Source organism: Denticeps clupeoides, chromosome 7 (genome assembly GCF_900700375.1).
Source record: "Denticeps clupeoides chromosome 7, fDenClu1.1, whole genome shotgun sequence".
Taxonomy (NCBI): domain Eukaryota; kingdom Metazoa; phylum Chordata; class Actinopteri; order Clupeiformes; family Denticipitidae; genus Denticeps; species Denticeps clupeoides.
This window is the reverse complement of record NC_041713.1, coordinates 3,571,560-3,589,503: the sequence shown is the minus strand read 5'-3', so window position 1 is coordinate 3,589,503 and position 17,944 is coordinate 3,571,560. Positions and strand designations below refer to the sequence as shown.

At 43.6% G+C, this 17,944-nt stretch overlaps 2 protein-coding genes across 8 annotated transcripts in view; one reads left to right on the top strand and one right to left on the bottom strand.

The window, feature by feature from the left end:
* The window catches only part of mybpc2a (myosin binding protein Ca), a 28,501-nt gene extending 17,040 nt beyond the window's left edge, over positions 1–11,461 (bottom strand). For 2 of the 6 annotated variants that reach the window (XM_028985391.1, XM_028985392.1), the window contains exons 1-5: positions 11,338–11,461; positions 2,876–2,908; positions 2,736–2,744; positions 650–673; positions 425–442 (exon numbers count right to left, since the gene is read on the bottom strand). In XM_028985391.1, coding sequence (XP_028841224.1) covers positions 425–442; positions 650–673; positions 2,736–2,744; positions 2,876–2,908; positions 11,338–11,359 — 106 coding nt within the window. In that variant the 5' untranslated portion in view covers positions 11,360–11,461. The remainder of the gene's footprint in view (positions 1–424; positions 443–649; positions 674–2,735; positions 2,745–2,875; positions 2,909–11,337) is intronic. The other 4 variants (XM_028985393.1, XM_028985394.1, XM_028985396.1 and 1 more) reach the window with 4 other exon arrangements.
* A 2,117-nt stretch (positions 11,462–13,578) lies between these two features.
* On the top strand, positions 13,579–17,246 carry emc10 (ER membrane protein complex subunit 10). Of its 2 annotated transcripts, XM_028986985.1 has the most exons (8): positions 13,579–13,713; positions 14,093–14,150; positions 14,323–14,435; positions 14,602–14,715; positions 14,875–15,059; positions 15,466–15,559; positions 16,002–16,094; positions 16,972–17,093. In XM_028986985.1, the coding sequence occupies exons 1-7, from the start codon at positions 13,624–13,626 to the stop codon at positions 16,086–16,088; spliced, it is 741 nt and encodes a 246-aa protein (XP_028842818.1). In that variant the 5' UTR covers positions 13,579–13,623; the 3' UTR covers positions 16,089–16,094; positions 16,972–17,093. The 2 variants fall into 2 exon arrangements, with proteins under 2 accessions (XP_028842818.1, XP_028842817.1); XM_028986984.1 differs by lacking the exon at positions 16,002–16,094 and having other exon boundaries at positions 16,972–17,246.
* Positions 17,247–17,944: the final 698 nt, after the last annotated feature.

Below are 17,944 nucleotides of genomic sequence, written 5' to 3'. Positions count from 1 at the left end.
TATGAATAGTTTGCATACAGAGAGATGAAGACGATGTTATATGTGTTTCAGAATTAGATGAAATGGTGTTGGTCAGCATTCTGTATACATTATTTAAAAAAATGTAATTCCCATATTGCATGTCAAAGAGCTGTTAATAATTCATTTGATGAAATGCATTTCGTTTAGTGACAGTAAAATATGTAAGGCATGACTACAAAATAATCAACTCTATATGCATATAATGTCACCCAAGGAACCCTGGTGCATTTTGAGCAGTCCCATACATGACAAGTTGCTCATTTGCGTTGGTCGTGTGCCAGTCAGAGCCCCTGTGACGGACGTGAATTGTCCAGCAGGGGCAGTGACTGACGGTCACCAGTAAAGACACACTGTAAACCACCATTAAAACCAGCACAACCAGTGCAGCATTGCCATCCCTTACCATCTCCGCCCTCACTGGCTGCATGGAGAGAAACAATAGACGGACACGTAGATTAGTGTTGGGGGACAGGGAAGCGAGTTTGGTGATAGAGGGGACTCTATGTCTGGCGTATGGTGAAATGACTGTAAGCACATATGGTGGTGCACACATGTATGCAGCAGTTGAGAGATACAGATGCATACAACACAGTGGACACACACATGAGTGAGCGAGAATAGCGCTTACCATCAGTAGCAGGACTGGCGACTACTGTTAACAGAAACAACAGGTAATGATTATGCATAATGTGTCATAGTTCAACAGAATTATGCATAATGTGTCACATATGTCAATGCACCATGTATTGGTGTGCGCAAACACACACATGCACACGTATGCATTCTCTCTGTATGTATATGTGTGCATGTACAGTATAAGACTGCATTCTCTCACCTCACACAATCACATGAACTTTTCTTAATATTTCTAATTAATCATAGGGATCACTGTGAGTATTATAGTAGTATTATTAGCTAATTATAATTACACCTCTATCTCAAAAACTGCAATGGAGGTTGCAGGTTCAAGTCCCGAACCACAGAGGTGCCACTGAGGTCCTCTTGATGAAGGCATCGTCACCACACACTGCTCCCCGGGCGCCTATCACTGCTGCCCACTGCTCGCTAAGGATGATGGTTCAATGCAGAGGACACATTTCGTAAAGGTGGTAGGGTGGTAGTTGTAGGGTGGGTAAAACATTGCAAAGTCACGGGTCCCTGTAACTACTTAATATTTAATTGGTGTAAATATAATTGTAAGTCAAACAAATAGATTGACAGGGCTAAAATAATGTATATATATTACGGTTGTCTTAGATACACATTTCGTAAAGGTGGTAGGGTGGTAGTTGTAGGGTGGGTAAAACATTGCAAAGTCACGGGTCCCTGTAACTACTTAATATTTAATTGGTGTAAATATAATTGTAAGTCAAACAAATAGATTGACAGGGCTAAAATAATGTATATATATTACGGTTGTCTTAGATACATAATAAATATATTCAAATGTCAAAGTTCATTTGAATATGGTTTGTTCCCAGGTTCGGGGCAGGCAGAGTAAATAAAACATTTGTTGACATTTAAAACAGGAAAGAATGAATATGAGATGCCGCGAGAAGAGATTCCACCCTTGGGTTGTCCTGCTGCGGTCCAAATTTACATGCATATACATCTACATGTGCACAGTTATGTATTTACATATATGCAGGATTTAACCTACATACTCCTAATGGTGAATGGCTAAATTTTGATGACTTAGGACACACATTTTCTCTCTTGCACACACACAGAGACACACACACAATCAGACTCATTTGTTACTAATTAAGCACAGGCCATCACACGTTGGGATTTTTGCCCCGGCAGTTCTTCGGAGGGCTTCAGATTTAAACTTTAGGCAACATGATGCATTTCTCCACATGAAAAAGATCCCAGGTACCTGCATCTTTGTGCTTAATTAGAGACATGATTGACACAATTAACACAAAAAGAAAGGCCAGGGTGCGAGTTCCCCTCCCGCCTGGTAGCATTGAGGCGTCCCTGTCCCAGTCAGCGCTGCGTCCATTAAAATGAGCGGAGAGGAAGTGGTCATGACAGAGTGTTACGGTAATGAGGACGAGCCTCTATATTACAGACAGTGACAATAATACAGCATAAACACACACCCACACACACAGCGTACAGCCAGGAAGAACATTATCGAGGCCCCTCCCGTCAATAATAACGCGGCGGCTCATACGGCCGCGTCCTGCCATCGTCAGGCCTGCTGCATTACAGCAGCTGATATGGATGAAATACGAATTTATTGCGGCTCCTCCAGGCTCGTAGTCCAGCTGTAGGGATGTCGAACGCCATGGCCAACTTAGTCATGCCTACAGATGCAGAGATAAGCGGTGCAGTCGGGTTTCATGTGTTCTGGGACGGGACAGAATGACAGCAGCAGCACACGCAGCCTGGAAATAGTTTTAAACGACGGGGATGATGCTCATGAACAATCCGTATTCCGGAAACGGTAAGGGCTGAGGAGGAAATGACAGCAGGTGGGGGTGAGTGTGGATGGTAGTGGAGTCAGATTTGAGAGAATGGCATTGTGGGTCATGGGAGTCGTGCGTGATGACAACATTTTACGGTCAGGGCCCACACCGCGAGGGTCAGTGTGTGGCGCTACCATCGTCCTCGTCTGGGCTTTCTGAACGAGAATAAAACGCACGGCTCAGGTCAGCGCGGAGGAAGCACATCGGGACATCTGGACAGACAGAGGATCACAAACTCACCCTCCGACTCTGTGGGGAACAAAGAAAGAGAGGAACCAGATTACAGATCGTTTCATATTTTCTCCCAGATACAAGTCCAACATTTCCTTCAGGTGAAATCAGGGGTTTATCGTTCTACTAATGGGATTCTGTGTTCTCACCAGGAGGAGGCGCCGCCTCTTTCTCTTTCTTAGCTGCAGGGGACAAGAGAGCACAGAGAGGATCAGCATGGCAATGGTGGATAATGTGGTCACTATAAAAGGTTTCTAGTCCAGTCGTCTTACAGGATGAATCAGGAGAAACCCCAAAAGACTTTTACTTTTATTCTGAATAAAGTTGTCTACCTGTTCATTAAAACAGCATTACACGTTAGGAGAATTTTCTTTGGGTAACAGGAATAAATTTGCAGTGTTTTTCTTTTATAAAAAGAGATATGCAACCAAACCTCTTAACAACAAAAGTAAGCCTTTTTAAGTTTTTAATTTTTATTGTTCTATTATAAAAAAAAGAAATGTTATCAATTTAGGACACCACATTCATAGTGCTTAAGCCACGCTAAGCGTTTTCTTTTTTTTTTTTAATCAGTTTCGTCTATTTAATGTCTATTTTCAGAATCGGAATCGTGTTTATGTGAGCAAATACATAAAAGGAATTTGTTTCCGGTCGATGGCGTCTCTCAAGCACAACAGTATAAAACAACAAAGATATACAATATAGTCAAATGTCTTTTATAAAGAAAAATACAAAGATTACAGAAATAATACCAACCTGCAATGTGTGTGGGGTTCTAAGTTCAGCTGGTTAGTAAGGTGATAGCGTGGGGAAAGATTCTTCCCTGAAAGCATATCTTTAAGCATTTGGAACCATCACTCCAGAGCTAAATGCCTCAAGCGAACCTCATTGTTAGGGATAGAGGTAGACAGCAGCAGGTAAAGACAGCAGGGTGCTCCAGATCTGGACGCTGATGTCCACGTGATAACGGGTCATCAAAACACTCCTGTCCAGTTTCACTCATAACTTCTTCTCCTCGCCTTACCTCCCTCACACCGATCCACAATTAACCCCAATGCTCTGGGCAAGTGATCATCCCACATCTTCAGCGCTTGGGTTACAAGATCCCAAACTTGGCCTTGACCCCCAAGGGTCGCGCTACGGCAGCGTGGCATGCGGCGAGGGCCGACACCTCTATTTCTGATAAGGTTTGTCTTTCAGACTGCTGCCGGTTAATGGGGTATCAGTGTGAGTGGGTTGAGCTCAAGGTCTCGGGGGTGGTGGTTGGCGATGGGGTGAGGAGGTAACGGGGTGGCAGGAGACTTGCCAGGCTGTAAATGCTTCCTCTGACCTCAGTTCCAGGTCTTGGCTCTGAACCTTGTCTGTAAATGGATTGGTCACAGGTCTACTGTGGATCTGTCGCGTGAATACTGAAGTGAACTGAGAAGGTACGCTAAGCTCCCTCAAATTAAACTCAAATTTTTTCTAATCACCCTACATCTTGTGATTTTAACGTTGTCACAGTTGAATAAATGTCCGTAATCATTGAGGCCGGAATACAAAACTTGCATAAAAAATGCATCTGAAAAAGTGATGCTGTCTAGACAACAAACACAATACAGATAGATGGTGCCATTTATTAGGCTACGCTATTACTGGTAATGGGTTACAGAAGCCAAGCAATATCTTTGATTTTATATCTAAACTTTTACTGTTTACTTTATTTGTTGACAAATAAAAACAAGACTAAATATGGTTGACAGAATAAAAACTATACTAAAATGACGTTATTTCCGCTCATTTAATCGCGTTGTATTTCTTTTTCCTGTGTCTCTGATCCAATCACACAGATGATGTCACTTCCTCAATCACCATTTGTGGCATTATTTAGATTTCAGGACACTTGTGGTGGGTCAGCAGATGGATGGGATAAAAAGACAAAGTAATCTTTGGACGCATTTTCTTTACAATGAAGAAGAAAAAATGCGGCCACTTAAATGATGTAGAGTATTCAAGTTTACAAAATAACAATAATATAATAACTAGAAACCAAAATTCCTGGAGAAACTTTGACAGTCCCGTCCGGGGTTCATTCTTGGGTTCATTCAAGTTCAATGGAGCAAATGCAAATGTACACCCCGGATGCTAGAATGGGGTTCGAATCAACCCCATTTACTTGTTCAGGGTGTATGTCTGACCCACCATGCAAAATTTGTTGGGTTTTGATTGAACCATGTGCAAGAAGGACACAAGACCATAATGAGAGCAAACCTGAATGTGATTCACTGGAAATAGGGACGCCGGAAAAAAGGACGACGGGTCCAAACGACAGTACGCACACGTCGAGAGAGGCGAGATCCAAATTTTTTAAACATGTGTGAGCAGGGGTGTTTTTAAAATGCTACCAATGCTAAAATTAGCATTCAATGCATTTTTATAGGGATTTAACCCTTTGACCATTAATGGCCCGGCCACGCCCACTCAGATCTCTTATTAAAGTAATAGCACACCTCACACAATAGAGTACAAATTTATATATATATATATAGCTTTCTGGTGTGCATGCTCCAGTACGACCCGCATTAATCACCAAAAAAGGGGAAAATAAATAAATAAATAAATAAAGTTTTTCCCTTCTTGAAAGTTTTTTTTTTTTTTTCAACATTGTGCATGATCTGTAAGCCAAGCAGAGGCAAGCCATATGTCAAAATGTTGGTCTTGGCATGTTCTACGAGTCTTTGTATGTCTAACCATGTGGCTGCAAAAAAAAACAAAAAAGTTGATTTTAGTCCATCTGTAGGGATGTCGAATGCCGTGGCCATCTTATTTATGCCTACAATTGCAGAGATATGCGATTTAGTAGGCATACAGCATTTATTGTCCATTATGTTGACAATTATGTCCCTCCTCTTAGAATTAAAAATGCACTCTTTTCGAAGAAGAAGAAGAGTTTGCTTTCGCTGGGAACCCTCAGGCTTCCACTCTGCCACTTCTGTCCCCTCTCTTTGTGATGTTGCTATCTCTGTCCAAGCATCCCGACATGGAGAAAGCTGCGGATCTACAAGTCCCTGGGCTACCTCCAGCTTCATACGATCTGCTGAAACGCCTCCCTCTGAATGCGCTGATTCAGCACTAAGGCTGGAAAGTGAGAAAATCCCCTGAGATCTCTCTGTCCAAATTAGTCCTGTGCTGTAAAACATGGGGGGAGTGCAGATTCTGGGGGGGTGGGGCACGATTGTTTATCCATGACTACCGTCTCATCCCTCGCATCCTGGATTTCAGAGCTCCGCCCTTCCACCCAAAGTGCTCTCTGGTTACAACCTGTCAGCACATGTCATAGGATATTCTGATTTTAACCTCAACTCATAAACACAGACAGACACACACAAAAAACACACACACACACACACACACTCCATCAGTAGCTCTATATCAGGTGTTAAATTGGAGTAAAAGCAGTAGAAGCTATTCTGAGTTGGAGCTGGAGCAAACTGATGATCCCGATCCAGGGTGGCTGAACTGATGCAGTTTTTTTATTTTATTTATTTATTTATAATAATGCCGTTATATTAGCAAGAAAATAACCAGAACAGACCCAGAAGTGTGAGCAATCTTATTATCACCCTTCAGAGACCTTGCAGCACAGAAGCACAGAATTCATACCTTCTAGCAAATCTTTCTCTTTAAATCTTGAAAATTAAAACACACTAATTATCCCAAGGCACCACTCCAATGTGAGAGGTATCTTTATTCATCGTTATATGTCTCTATAAATAACGGCCTCCGCCTCTATTTCATTATATAACCACTTTGAAGCACTTTGTTTGGACAGATGATGAAGGCCTGTGTCCGTATTCAAATATATGTTAAAAAAAAAAAAAAAAAAAAAAAAAAAAAAGAAGAAGAAGTTGGAGAGGGCATGAGTGTGCAGTCTAACCTCTGAGGAATGTGCGCCTGGTTAATCCCCCCTGACATTTACTCCTCTTCCCTCTCAGCCTTCCTCCACGCTCAGCAGCGGCGCTGCATTAATCCCCAACTGCGGAGCGCCGTTCGCGCCTCGGCCCCCATCAAACAGGCCGAGCTTAAAGACCCTGGTCTACGGCAGATACGATCCGAAGTGATTAGCTGTAATTCCAGGATGTTTCTGTAAGTAGGTAGCATGTTAACAAGGAGCCACCAATCACGTCGCAGTGTTTATGTGAACGTGAGCGCCAACGCCACAGTGTGTTAATGTCTGCGTGCACCGGATGACTTCTTCACCTCCCTAACACACACACACACACACACACACTGCCTTCCATTTACAGTTCAAAATTGTTGTAATGCGTTCCAGCCCAAACCCTCAAACACGAACGTTGTAATTGACATGTTACGTGTTACATCAGAGCGACAGTTACAGGGACAGTTTCTCGCTGTATCATCGCAGATTAGAAAGATGCTGGATGAGAAAACACGTCCTTTCGCGAGCGATTCATTCAAGTGGACAGGATGCTCACGCGTGTGACGAGGGTGTATTTTTAACGTCGTTCAGCCCCTTCGTGCAAAGCAGCAGAGGCGCTGCGCACTGGGCCCAGGCACAAGGTAGGCCCTTAAAGAAATTATATATAGTGCGCCGTGTGTGGGTGAGTATCAGCGGCATTAAAGGAACTTGGCCTGAGTCCACGACCCTCCGGCTGCAGTCGGCTGCAGAGCTTTTACTGTTTTATGGGGGGGGGGTACACTTAAGCCGACCGGACCGATACATCACTCTATCACTGGCCTGTGCGCTGTGACAGCGCCGCTGATGTGATTTACAGGGCCACCCCGGTCATAAATACATGTTTTCAATGCAGAAACTGGAGAATCAGTTTTGGATGGGTGGTTGAGGGCCAGTCACTATATCTTTGGTCTAGGCTGGTCTAGGTCTAGATGGTGCCTTCTAAGCCCTGGCGTATTGTGAAGCCAGGCCTTTGTCGCACTAGCTGTGTTATAATACAGCAGAGGTGTTGGTCAGTAGTTGTCACAGCTGCTCTTGCTATTTACGGCCGTGGTTCGGTAGAAAAGAAAAAGAATGTTTGGTGACGATATTTTTCTGTAACCTAGGCGCCATCAAAGCAGCTGTCACCATGGTTTGATTAGACTGTAATTTTAGAATTGTGGCCTGTGCATCTACCAGCAGGGCCTGTAGGGTCACTGCAAATAAGGGATATCAGAGGTTTTGAAGGGAAAATGTTTAAAATATGAATTGTTAATAGACAACCCGTGGCCTAGTTAACTTTCAAGGAGAGTTGGCTCCAAAGTTAGTTGGAAATGTTAGTGAAAATAATAATTTTTCTAAAGATTTTAGAAAAGTAAATCAGCAATGTGTTCTTAAAAATGTTTCTAGCCGTTTGCCCATTGCAAATTGTTGGCTAGCTAATTTTCAAGTGAGTAGCAAGCTAGCCACAAAGCCACGCTAGGAAAGACCTTTGAAATGTTATAGAAAATAAACTTGTGTAAATGTGGCAAATAGAGACTCTGTAACCAAATGTAAAAATACTGTAGCACTGAAATGAGCTAAATGCTAACTGCGTTGGGAAATGCGTCATGGGAGCCACAGCGCAAAGTAGCCTAAATCCTTTGTGTGTTCTTGTTAAACAGTAAGACAACGTTAACAACGGTGCCATAAAGGTAATTGCGTCTTTACAAATCAAGATTCTGTTGTTGCCGGCCATAAAGACGGCTGTATTGCTGCAGAGCCGAATCCAACGTTCACCCTTTTCTGCATGACGTTAGCCCTACTCGCCACAGCTAACCAACATGAAGCCATTAAATAATTTACTATTAAGGTGTGGTTCTACATTTACATTACATTTACATTTATGGCATTTATCAGATGCCCTTATCCAGAGCGACTTACAATCAATAGTTACAGGGACAGTCCCCCCTCAGAGCAATTTAGGGTTAAGTGTCTTGCTCAGGGACACAATGGTAGTAAGTGGGATTTTGAACCCGGGTCTTCTGGTTCATAGGCGAATGTGTTTCCCACTAGGCTACTACCACCCCTAATCTAAAGATAGAGAACTGCAAATGTTAAAACTCTCCTGATGGCTTGGTAAATAACATATTGTGGCCATTATTATTAAATCAATGCCGAGACTCTCCATCTGTCTGTAATTCATCTGCAGGAATGGTGCATGCCGGTGGGGGCATGAGGAGGGTGCTGGCATGAGGTAACTCTAGCCTGTCCAGGGCTGACCTGGCAAAGGCGGCGTCAAGGGAAAAAGATTCTGTTTCACCACCGCTGCCTGCGGATTAGGAGGCTGGGTGGATCTTGGCGGACCCTGACTGTGATGCGCAGGTTTTGTGCGGGTGCTCATCAACCCGGGTGTAGTAGTGAACCGCCTGCACTCTAATGACCAGCGCTCGTGTCACCGATGGCTGCTGGGGATGGTGATGAGCATGGAGAGGGTGCAGTCTTTCAGAAGATCATCTGTCCAGTGGAACCAGTGGGCATCCCGGCCTTGTGTAGCAATGCAATTAGCGAGTGTAATTAGCTCAGCTTGCCCCATTCCAGGAAGGGGTGGTGATGCGGTTCGCTTTGAATGGCGGGAGCGTCCTGAAGTCAGAAATTCCCTGGAGGTATTTCAGCCAGGATGAGTGAAGGCTGCAGGATGGACCGATGACAGGACATGGACTTGATGTAGATATAAACTGACAGACAGGAAATCCAAGTCATTCCTGTGACTGGAATAAAATGCCTGTGAACAGGCCTGTGATGAATCAGGTTTTTTTTTAACCCAGTTCGATCATAAAACAGTGTCCTCTCAATGACCCAGCTGTATTGTCTATTTATGTTCATCTTTAATCTTTATCCAGAATCTTGAATCAGAATCGGTGCACTGGGGCATGGGGGAACGTATGTGCAGTAACCCAACTTGGGGGTCAAATCTACACATCAAGCCAATAAGCCTTTTGTAATAACAGGTGCAACTGAATTATTCAACTCCAACCATCCCGGTCTGTGTTCATGGGGAATATCAGCCCACACTTATCCACTCACTCCCGACTGCTGCTGTCCGCCTATTCTATTCTTACGGCTGTTTATTAAACAGACGTGCTTTCTGGGTGTCACCGCAGTCTCGGGGTGGCAGACAGTCTTAATCATGGGAGTCAACACTTCTCACAGGACGGAGAGGGGACATATGAGCCTTGGGGGGTCGGGGGAGATACAGATGGTGTTGCCAGGTTATCCAAACTTAAGCAAGTACATTTTCAATGCCAATCAAAGCTATGCCTTTCTAGTGCACTCACTCTTTTAAAAAAAATAACACAGTAATATGTGTAGCATGCTTCTGAAAAATCAAGGCAAGTAGAACAAATGGGAAGAGAGATGGCTGCTTGAGATCTGGCAACCTTGATGACAGCGTCTATAGTTTGCATTGTGAGCAATGTTTGCACGAGTAATCTGATATATGTGATGTCATGCATAAGTAAAAGTCTGTGTGTGTGTGTGTGTGTGTGTGTGTGTGTGTGTGTGTGTGTGTGTGTGTGTGTGTGCGTGTGCATGCTTATTTAACTGATTTAAAGATCAGTGGTGTCAATTCAAGAAAACGAACTTTGGCAGGTGCTGAAAGCAGCAAAAGTAAAACAAATGGGAAATGAAGGCCTATAAATACAGGAGTCCACATTAAGTGAATGATGTAGCTTGCCACTAGCGAATGTCATTACTTATATCAACATACCTGAGCAACTTTTGATTTTCTATTGCACGCCCTGTACGTGGATGGGAATGCTGAATGTGGCAGCTGCAGCCATGGTGATTGTAAATGAGGGTGTAACATCCACTGTTAACCGATGAAGAATGACCTGTTTACTTTACTCTTTGGAGAGACCAAAGAATTAAACGAGGAACTTTATTCAACCAGTTGTTTTTTCTGAATTGAGTCCAAACTCAATTGGAGTTCAGTCTTTAATATCTACTCCCCACGCGCCCTCGTCCGCCCTCCCGCCGGCTCATGCTCTTTGAGGAGTCTTATCAGATTACCTGGCGCCCCAGGATTTACACCAACACAGGGCAACTGCTGAAAAGTAAGACACACAATCACCGCTAACTACTGGCTATAAATTTTCTTTACATTTACTGGGGCAGCCTGAAAACACGGTCGTATTTGAAAAATGCAGCTATGAAATGTGGCCCACGCTGGAGTGGATGTTCTTTCCCGGCCCGTCCCACTCCCACGTCCTGTCCCAATCTCACACGAGCCACTCCCATCCCATGCCTTTGATCATTGTTACTGCAAATTAATACAAATAAAAACTGATCTATTGTTATTATGTTTCCCTCTCCTGGCTCCTCCCGGTTCACTGTTACTGGGACTGTTAGACGTGTATGTGTGTATTTTAGATGAAACCCATCTCACAAATACGTAGTCCATGCAGTTTGGCGGGTTAAAACGAAAGACATATAGGCACATTGATCTCTGTCGTTCATCACGATATCACAATGTAGTATTCTGTTCTGAGAGCTGAGCGAATCGTCTATCGGTCCCTCACTCGCAGGGTGTTAAAAAAGGAGATGTTCCTGCCCTAGTCTTAGTCTTTTGGACTGCGACAGAAGCCCGTTAGATAGAAAGCGAGACCAGAGAGAAGCTGAAGGTGTCTTCCTGCTCACCTGGCTTCTTGGGTTCAGGCATGGCTCAGTCTGCGCTTGTCGGTCGCTCTGCACTCGTGCAACTCCACCACCCACGTCCTCGAGTCTCTCTGCTTTTCCTCCTTCATCCCTTTTTATGCCCCCCTTCCCCACCCACCCAATCTTCCTTGGATCACAAGACCCTTCTCCCATGGTCAGAGGGAGAGACAGAGGGAGATGGTGACAAAACCAGCGTCACTTGAGACCTTAAGGGAATCCAAGTTGTAAAAGGACAGATGAGCGGTGGAGGAGAGAGTAACAGAGACGGAGAAAGGACAAGAACCGACGGAAAAGATGCTTAATGCCTTCAGAGACATGGGATGGTTACCTGGGTCTGGTACCTTAAAACAGGCGTGTACCTGAATCAAGGACCTGTGCGTGCTGAATTCAGGATTTGGTCAAATTCCATGATAGTACATGTTTTGTTGGTGCACTTTTCTCAGCACTTCATGGTCAATCTTTCCCTGCAAATTTCAAATACAGGTTGCCGTGTCTTTATATTTCGGAGATTTGTTTGCAACATGTGTGAAACCAAAAGACCGTTTCATTGACAGTTTTCCACGTCCCCAGATGCCCTCACCCACATTTCAACCACCAGGCTCTTATTGCTGTTTCCACAGCGCAAGTGCCAGGCGTCCTGGCCCGATGCTGCACAGCGGCTCTGCCTTCTCCTTTGAACTTTAATTTGGGCAAGGGTGCCCTAAGACAGAAAGATGGCTAAAGACTGACGACTGCATTATTTTTAGTCGCTGCAACTTGAGATTAGGTGGTGAGGGAGGGAGTGGGAGAAGGCAAAAGGATGGCCAGATGGTGAGGCTCTAACAATAAGTAGCCTGCGAGCTGAGGCTTGGGCAGTGAAACGAGAGACAGTAATTCGAACAAAAAATGCTGATCCGAAGATGGGTGATGATTTACCAAACATAATCCAGACGATCAGCGGCAAATACCTTCACGTTAACCACCTGCCTTTTTTTTACATGACTATCTAAACTTTCTACACTGTAAATCTTCACTAAATTCAGTTCATTTGAGTCCATAGCCAGTGATGCATTTAACCATCACCCTTGGTGAGCAGTGGGCAGCCACTTCTGTACCTTGGCAGATCAGGATTCGAACCGGCAACCTTCTGATTACAGGGCCGCTTCCTTAACCCCTAGGTCACCACTGCCCTGTGCGGCCTTATTCTGTTTAATGTTAACCACCACCCCTTCCAGCCTGCCTGCTCCTGTCCTGATCTACCTCAGAAGAAAGCCCGCTGCCCAGAGGAGCCAGTAACATCCCCGTTTCAGGAGACGGGAACATTGTAGGCCGGAAACAGGGAAAAAAGGAGAGAAATCATGTCAGGTGTCATCAGACCCCCGAACACACAGACGCCTGGAAGACATTCACAGATCCAGAAAAAAGGGAGACTTGAAAGAAGAAGAGCAATACCAACAACAGCAACATCTACAAGGAGTATTGCTCAGATGGTGACAGAATGAGTGTGTGTGTGTGTGTGTGTGTGTGTGCGGAAGTATGGAAACACAGAGGAAACGCAGGTGATGAAACAAACAGCCAACTTGTATTTGCCCGTTATCGGACAGGGCCTTGATGTACCTGACGAGGTTTTTGAAACGTGTCTGCGTCCCTCATTCCCACTGCCACATTCTGCATGAGTGGACAAAATTAGGACGGACTTGAAGGTCCAAGCATTCTATACAAAGCAGTGCCAGATTAGCCATGCAGAACTGGATCTGTCTGTAGATTTGCCAGAGTTCAGGTTTTCAGCTTATTACTTCTTTTGACTTGTTTACTAGCTTAGTATATAAGCATTTTTAGGGTTTGTTTCAAATTAGCTGAAGTCAATATTACTCATTTCATCCTTTAGGGCAGGGGTGCAGACCTTTCTTAATATAATGATTATATTTCATATACTTTTAATTAGCTGATTGCTTTTTATTGTAGGATATGATGCAATTACTGAAGTACTGTTTTATAAATCCTTGCTCACTGGTCTCACTTGTCTGACAGTATAAGTAATGGAAATAATATTTTTTATCTTTGAGGGAGCTGATTTAATATAAACGTTCCATCCCATTACGTGGCACGGCGCATTGTGCATTATACAGTGAAAGAACAAATCGTTTAAAAACTGTGCTGTTTCTGGCAGTGCGCTATTGCCCCCTGTTGAAAGCAACGGGTAACTACCGTCGCCGTTTTGATGACGTAGATTGTAGTCAGGCTGTAGTTTTCTTTGGTGCTTCCGGTGACGTCGATAATGCCGACAAAATGGCTTCGTTAAGACAACCACTGTCATCCCTCTTAACAGTTTTATTACTGATCTGCACAGAATTCGTCCACTGTAATACTAACAAAAGGGTAACTGCCTTTTTTCAATCGTTCTTTCGTTTATTACGGTCGCGTGGTGCTGTGCACCTTGTTTAGCTTGTTTGCTGTTTACGATTCCGTGCTAGCTTAGCATTTTAGCCAGTACGCCGGTGGACAGACAATCTGATTTGTAATACAACGTTAGAATTCAGTCAGTAGCATTTTATATAGCATAACAGTGTAAAAATTATTTATTCCTGTCTATTCGTTCGTGTTTGTAAAGTGTAAGTGCCACCCAGTTAGCCATTATTTTAGTTATAATAGTATCTTGTCTTTATTTTTTTGTAAATATCCTTAATATTATTAAATTGTAAAATTACGTATACAACCATTTTAAACTGCATAATATATTACTTTCTGTTTAATATAGGCCACAGACGGGCAGGATGCAGACTTCTCTGTTCCTCTGGAACATTCATTTGAGATGGGTGAGTCCTGTCTGCTGTAATAACCACGCAGCTCTCTCTTTCTCTTTCTCTCTCTCTCTCTCTCTCTCTGAATATGGTCCTGTGTGGAATTATTTGCATTATTGAACTACACAATTGAAAGAAGTATTGCATTCCTTAAAGAGTAAAAAGCTGTCCTTGTGGTCATCCGTAGACGATGTTCCACGGTTTCGCCGGCGTGGATCTCTGGAAGTACGGGGCGGGAGGGAGAACGGTGTCTCCATCTCGCAGGGCCAGCTGAGTGAGGAAGACAGGAACATGTTGAAGGTGAGAGGGGCTATACTTATATTTAGAACCTGGTTAATGGTCTCAGAAGCTGTAAATATAAAAAAAAATCTTTCTGTTATTAGTTGATATTAATTTATTTGAATGTTTTATAGTTTTTAGGCTCAGTTAGAGGTTGTATAACATTGTTTTTCTGGGTTCCTCGCAGGAAGTTGCTTCTGTTGATGGTCTTTATAGAATCCGAGTACCCAGAGTCTCTTTACAGGCAGACAGACAGTCTGAAAGGCAAATAGATGGCTACCTGACAGCCTTTGTGAGAGCAGTAGGTCCATTCCTCTAAATATCCGTATCTATGTTTTCTTTCTATTTATTATTATTATCAATAAGAATAAATGATTATTATTATTACTAAAGTCATCCTGGCAGATTTGTTTTGTGAATTGCTCATTTTTGGGTCCAATTTTTCCCCCTGTCTCCTTAGTGTGCTCTGGTGGAGTCTCATCTCAGTGATGTCATCACCCTCCACTCAGATGTTGCTGGCTCGCTCATTGGCGTCTCTATAGTAACCATCCCAGGGGCGTGCCGCGGGGTGGAGGTTGAGGATGAAGTGGACCTGGACGTGTTTAACACCACGTTGAGCATTATGGCTCCCGTCACTGCCCCGGTGTGAGTGGACACCCAAAAAAAACATTGTCCGGGACATCTTTTCACCACAGACGATTGCCACTGGCTTTAATCCTATGAGTGCTTTTAAATATTTACATTTCACGGCATTTACCAGACGGCCTCATCCAGAGCAACTTACAGTCAGTAGTTACAGGGACAGTCCCCCCCTGGAGACACTCTGGGTGACAATGGTGGTTCATAGGCAAGTGTGTCAGCCACTTCTTTGACAAATCTTAGAACAGTCATTATTTATATAGCACAGACTTTGTTTAGCTACAGATGGTAATGGTGAATCTGGAGATTAAAGCCAGCGGATCCACAAAATCAGTCAAATTTGACATCAATATTATGTTGGCACGTCAGACCTGACACTTGAAAATGTAATCTCATTTGTCGTGGTCTTCAGCCCAGAGACCGCCCTCTTCATTGAGAAGATGGAGCAGGAGATGGAGAGAAAAGGAAAGAATCCTCAAGAACAGAAGTCCTTCTTTGGCAAATACGTAAGTGCCTACCTTTCACTTCATGGCACCAGACAGACCTTGTGTTGATGTAGATGCCATTTAAACCATTCATCTGGGATTAATGGCTGATTTATTGGATTTTAACAGAGATCACGATTTGAATACCTTTTTTTCATGTGCTGCCATGCTGGGTTGGCTGGATACAGTCAGTGAAGTTTGAGGGGGGAAAAAATCGCAAGCGCAACATCTGTCAAATAAATTGCGATAATAATTTTTTTTCTTTCAAATGTTTCAGCCCCAGCACCTTGTATGTTGTGTTTCAGTTTTGTTGTCTGCAGATGACTGCGAGACGAACCTTGTTGGGTGTTCCATGATGCAACGGCGACAGAAGGATCCCAGCTGCCTCATGGGATACCCAACCTGTGCCGCGTGCTCGGTGTGGGCTTTCGTTGACTCTGTGCCGGTCTGTGCTGTGTTCCAGTGGTATTTGATTCTGGGAGGTGCAGTGTTCCTCATGGCCACCAGTTCGGCACAGCCCCCGGCAGGGGGAGACAGGCAGCAGAACTGATTTCAAGTACTGGACTCCCCCCTTGTCCTTGCATTGACCCTCTCACTGTGTGCTGCCACAGACTCACCCAGTAACCTCTGAACTTCCCATCGCCGTTTTGTGTGCGTCTGTGTGTGTGTCCGCACCTGTTTTCTTGCTTTGCGCCATATTAGTTCGATTTTTATTCCATGTAGGGCTGGGCTACCATCCAACTTCTTCCAATTCCAGTCCATTTCTACTTAATTGAATGTTCATTGTTTCTGATTGCAGTTAACATGCGTGGTCAGACAAGAGTTTTTTGGAACCAGTTAAGGAAACCAAAATATATTATCTGTAGATGTGATCGGTATTTCATGCAAAAACTAAAAAGTAAAAATTGCCCAGCCCTAGATGCATGTGGTTCATTGGATTTACTGATTTAATCCTAATTATTCCTCCCTCTGATTTAATATTTGTGACTTCTAACCTAAAGTAATACTTATGAATAGGAATCAAGAACCGGTTTCAAATGATCTGGTCCAGAGTGAACGTGATTTTCTGACTGGCACACATCCACAAAATCCACATATACATGATGCTGTGGCTGGACGGAATGAGTAATAGCTCAGGGGGAGTCATTACTCGGAATTCTGACCTACACCTGACCCCGGATCTCAGACCACGCAAGGCAGAACTCCGCAGCGAATTGCTTCTGTCAGAAGGTTCAAGAATCAAATGCAACGACGGCTTTGATCTTCCTACCCACTGTGATCATTTGTGGCAGTTCGATTAGGGCGGGTGGTATCCCAATGCATGATGGGATTTCTTTCTCCAGTCCTCAGGCACGGTGATCCCTTCCAGTGTTCCCTCCTGTCTAACCTGTTTATATCCTTTTCTCCTTTTCTCTCTCTCTCTCTCACTCTAGTGGATGTACATTGTTCCTCTGGTCCTCTTCCTCATGATGTCAGGAGCGCAAGACCAGTCCGGGGGTGGAGCCAGCGGTGGAGCAGCCAATGGTGGCAGCCGATGATTGCCATGCATGTTCTCTGCAGATTTCTAACTTTATGCTGTACAGAATGATGTAATGAGACATTAACTTATACACCTCGCTACACACACACAAGTAAATTAATACACAAGCTGCTGATAAAAATGCACTGATGTTTTTAATAACTGATTAATAAAATACATCTTAAGCTGCTTGTTTTTGTGTGTTTTATTGAACCTCGTGGTTTCTCTCGGCTTTAGAAAGACAAGACAAATAACTGACAAGTGTTGAGGTCACAGGGCTGAGCGATTACCCGATCTCGGACAATTGTTTGAGACTATTTTCAGTCTCAAAAAGAGGACATCGGGTCACCCTATTGGTTATGGCCAAAGCAACATGGAGTAAATGAAGCTGCTGTGTAAATTTCAGTTTGGCAATATCAGAAAAAAAATGTAATAAAACTCAAATCATTCAATAATGAGACAGTATATTGTAATAATTTTGTCAAACAGCCCAGACCTAATTGTTATGGGTGAATTTTTTAATGGAAAATTAAACATGAACTATAACCGTGAACTGACTAATCTGAATTAATCACATGACTGTACAGTAGAACCCATCATGCACAGTCCCTGCTGTATGGTAGGACCCATTAAGCACAGTCCCTACTGTACAGTAGAACCCATCAAGCCCCCTCTTTACTGTACAGTAGAACCCATCAAGCACAGTTCCTACTGTACAGTAGAACCCATCAAGCCCAGTCCCTAGTGTACAGTAGAACCCATCAAATCAAGTCCATACTGTACAGTAGAACCCATTAAGCACAGTCCTTACTGTACAGTAGAACCCATCAAGCCCCCTCTTTACTGTAGAGTAGAACCCATCAAGCACAGTTCCTACTGTACAGTAG

What these genes read in the sequence shown, in the direction of transcription:
- emc10 (XM_028986984.1), top strand. Translation starts at nt 13,624, where the DNA reads ATGGCTTCGTTAAGACAACCACTGTCATCCCTCTTAACAGTTTTATTA. An exon ending in ACTGTAATACTAACAAAAGG is followed by an intron (nt 13,714 to 14,092) that starts GTAACTGCCTTT and finishes TGTTTAATATAG; the next exon opens with GCCACAGACGGGCAGGATGC. An exon ending in AGTCCTTCTTTGGCAAATAC is followed by an intron (nt 15,560 to 16,971) that starts GTAAGTGCCTAC and finishes CTCTCACTCTAG; the next exon opens with TGGATGTACATTGTTCCTCT.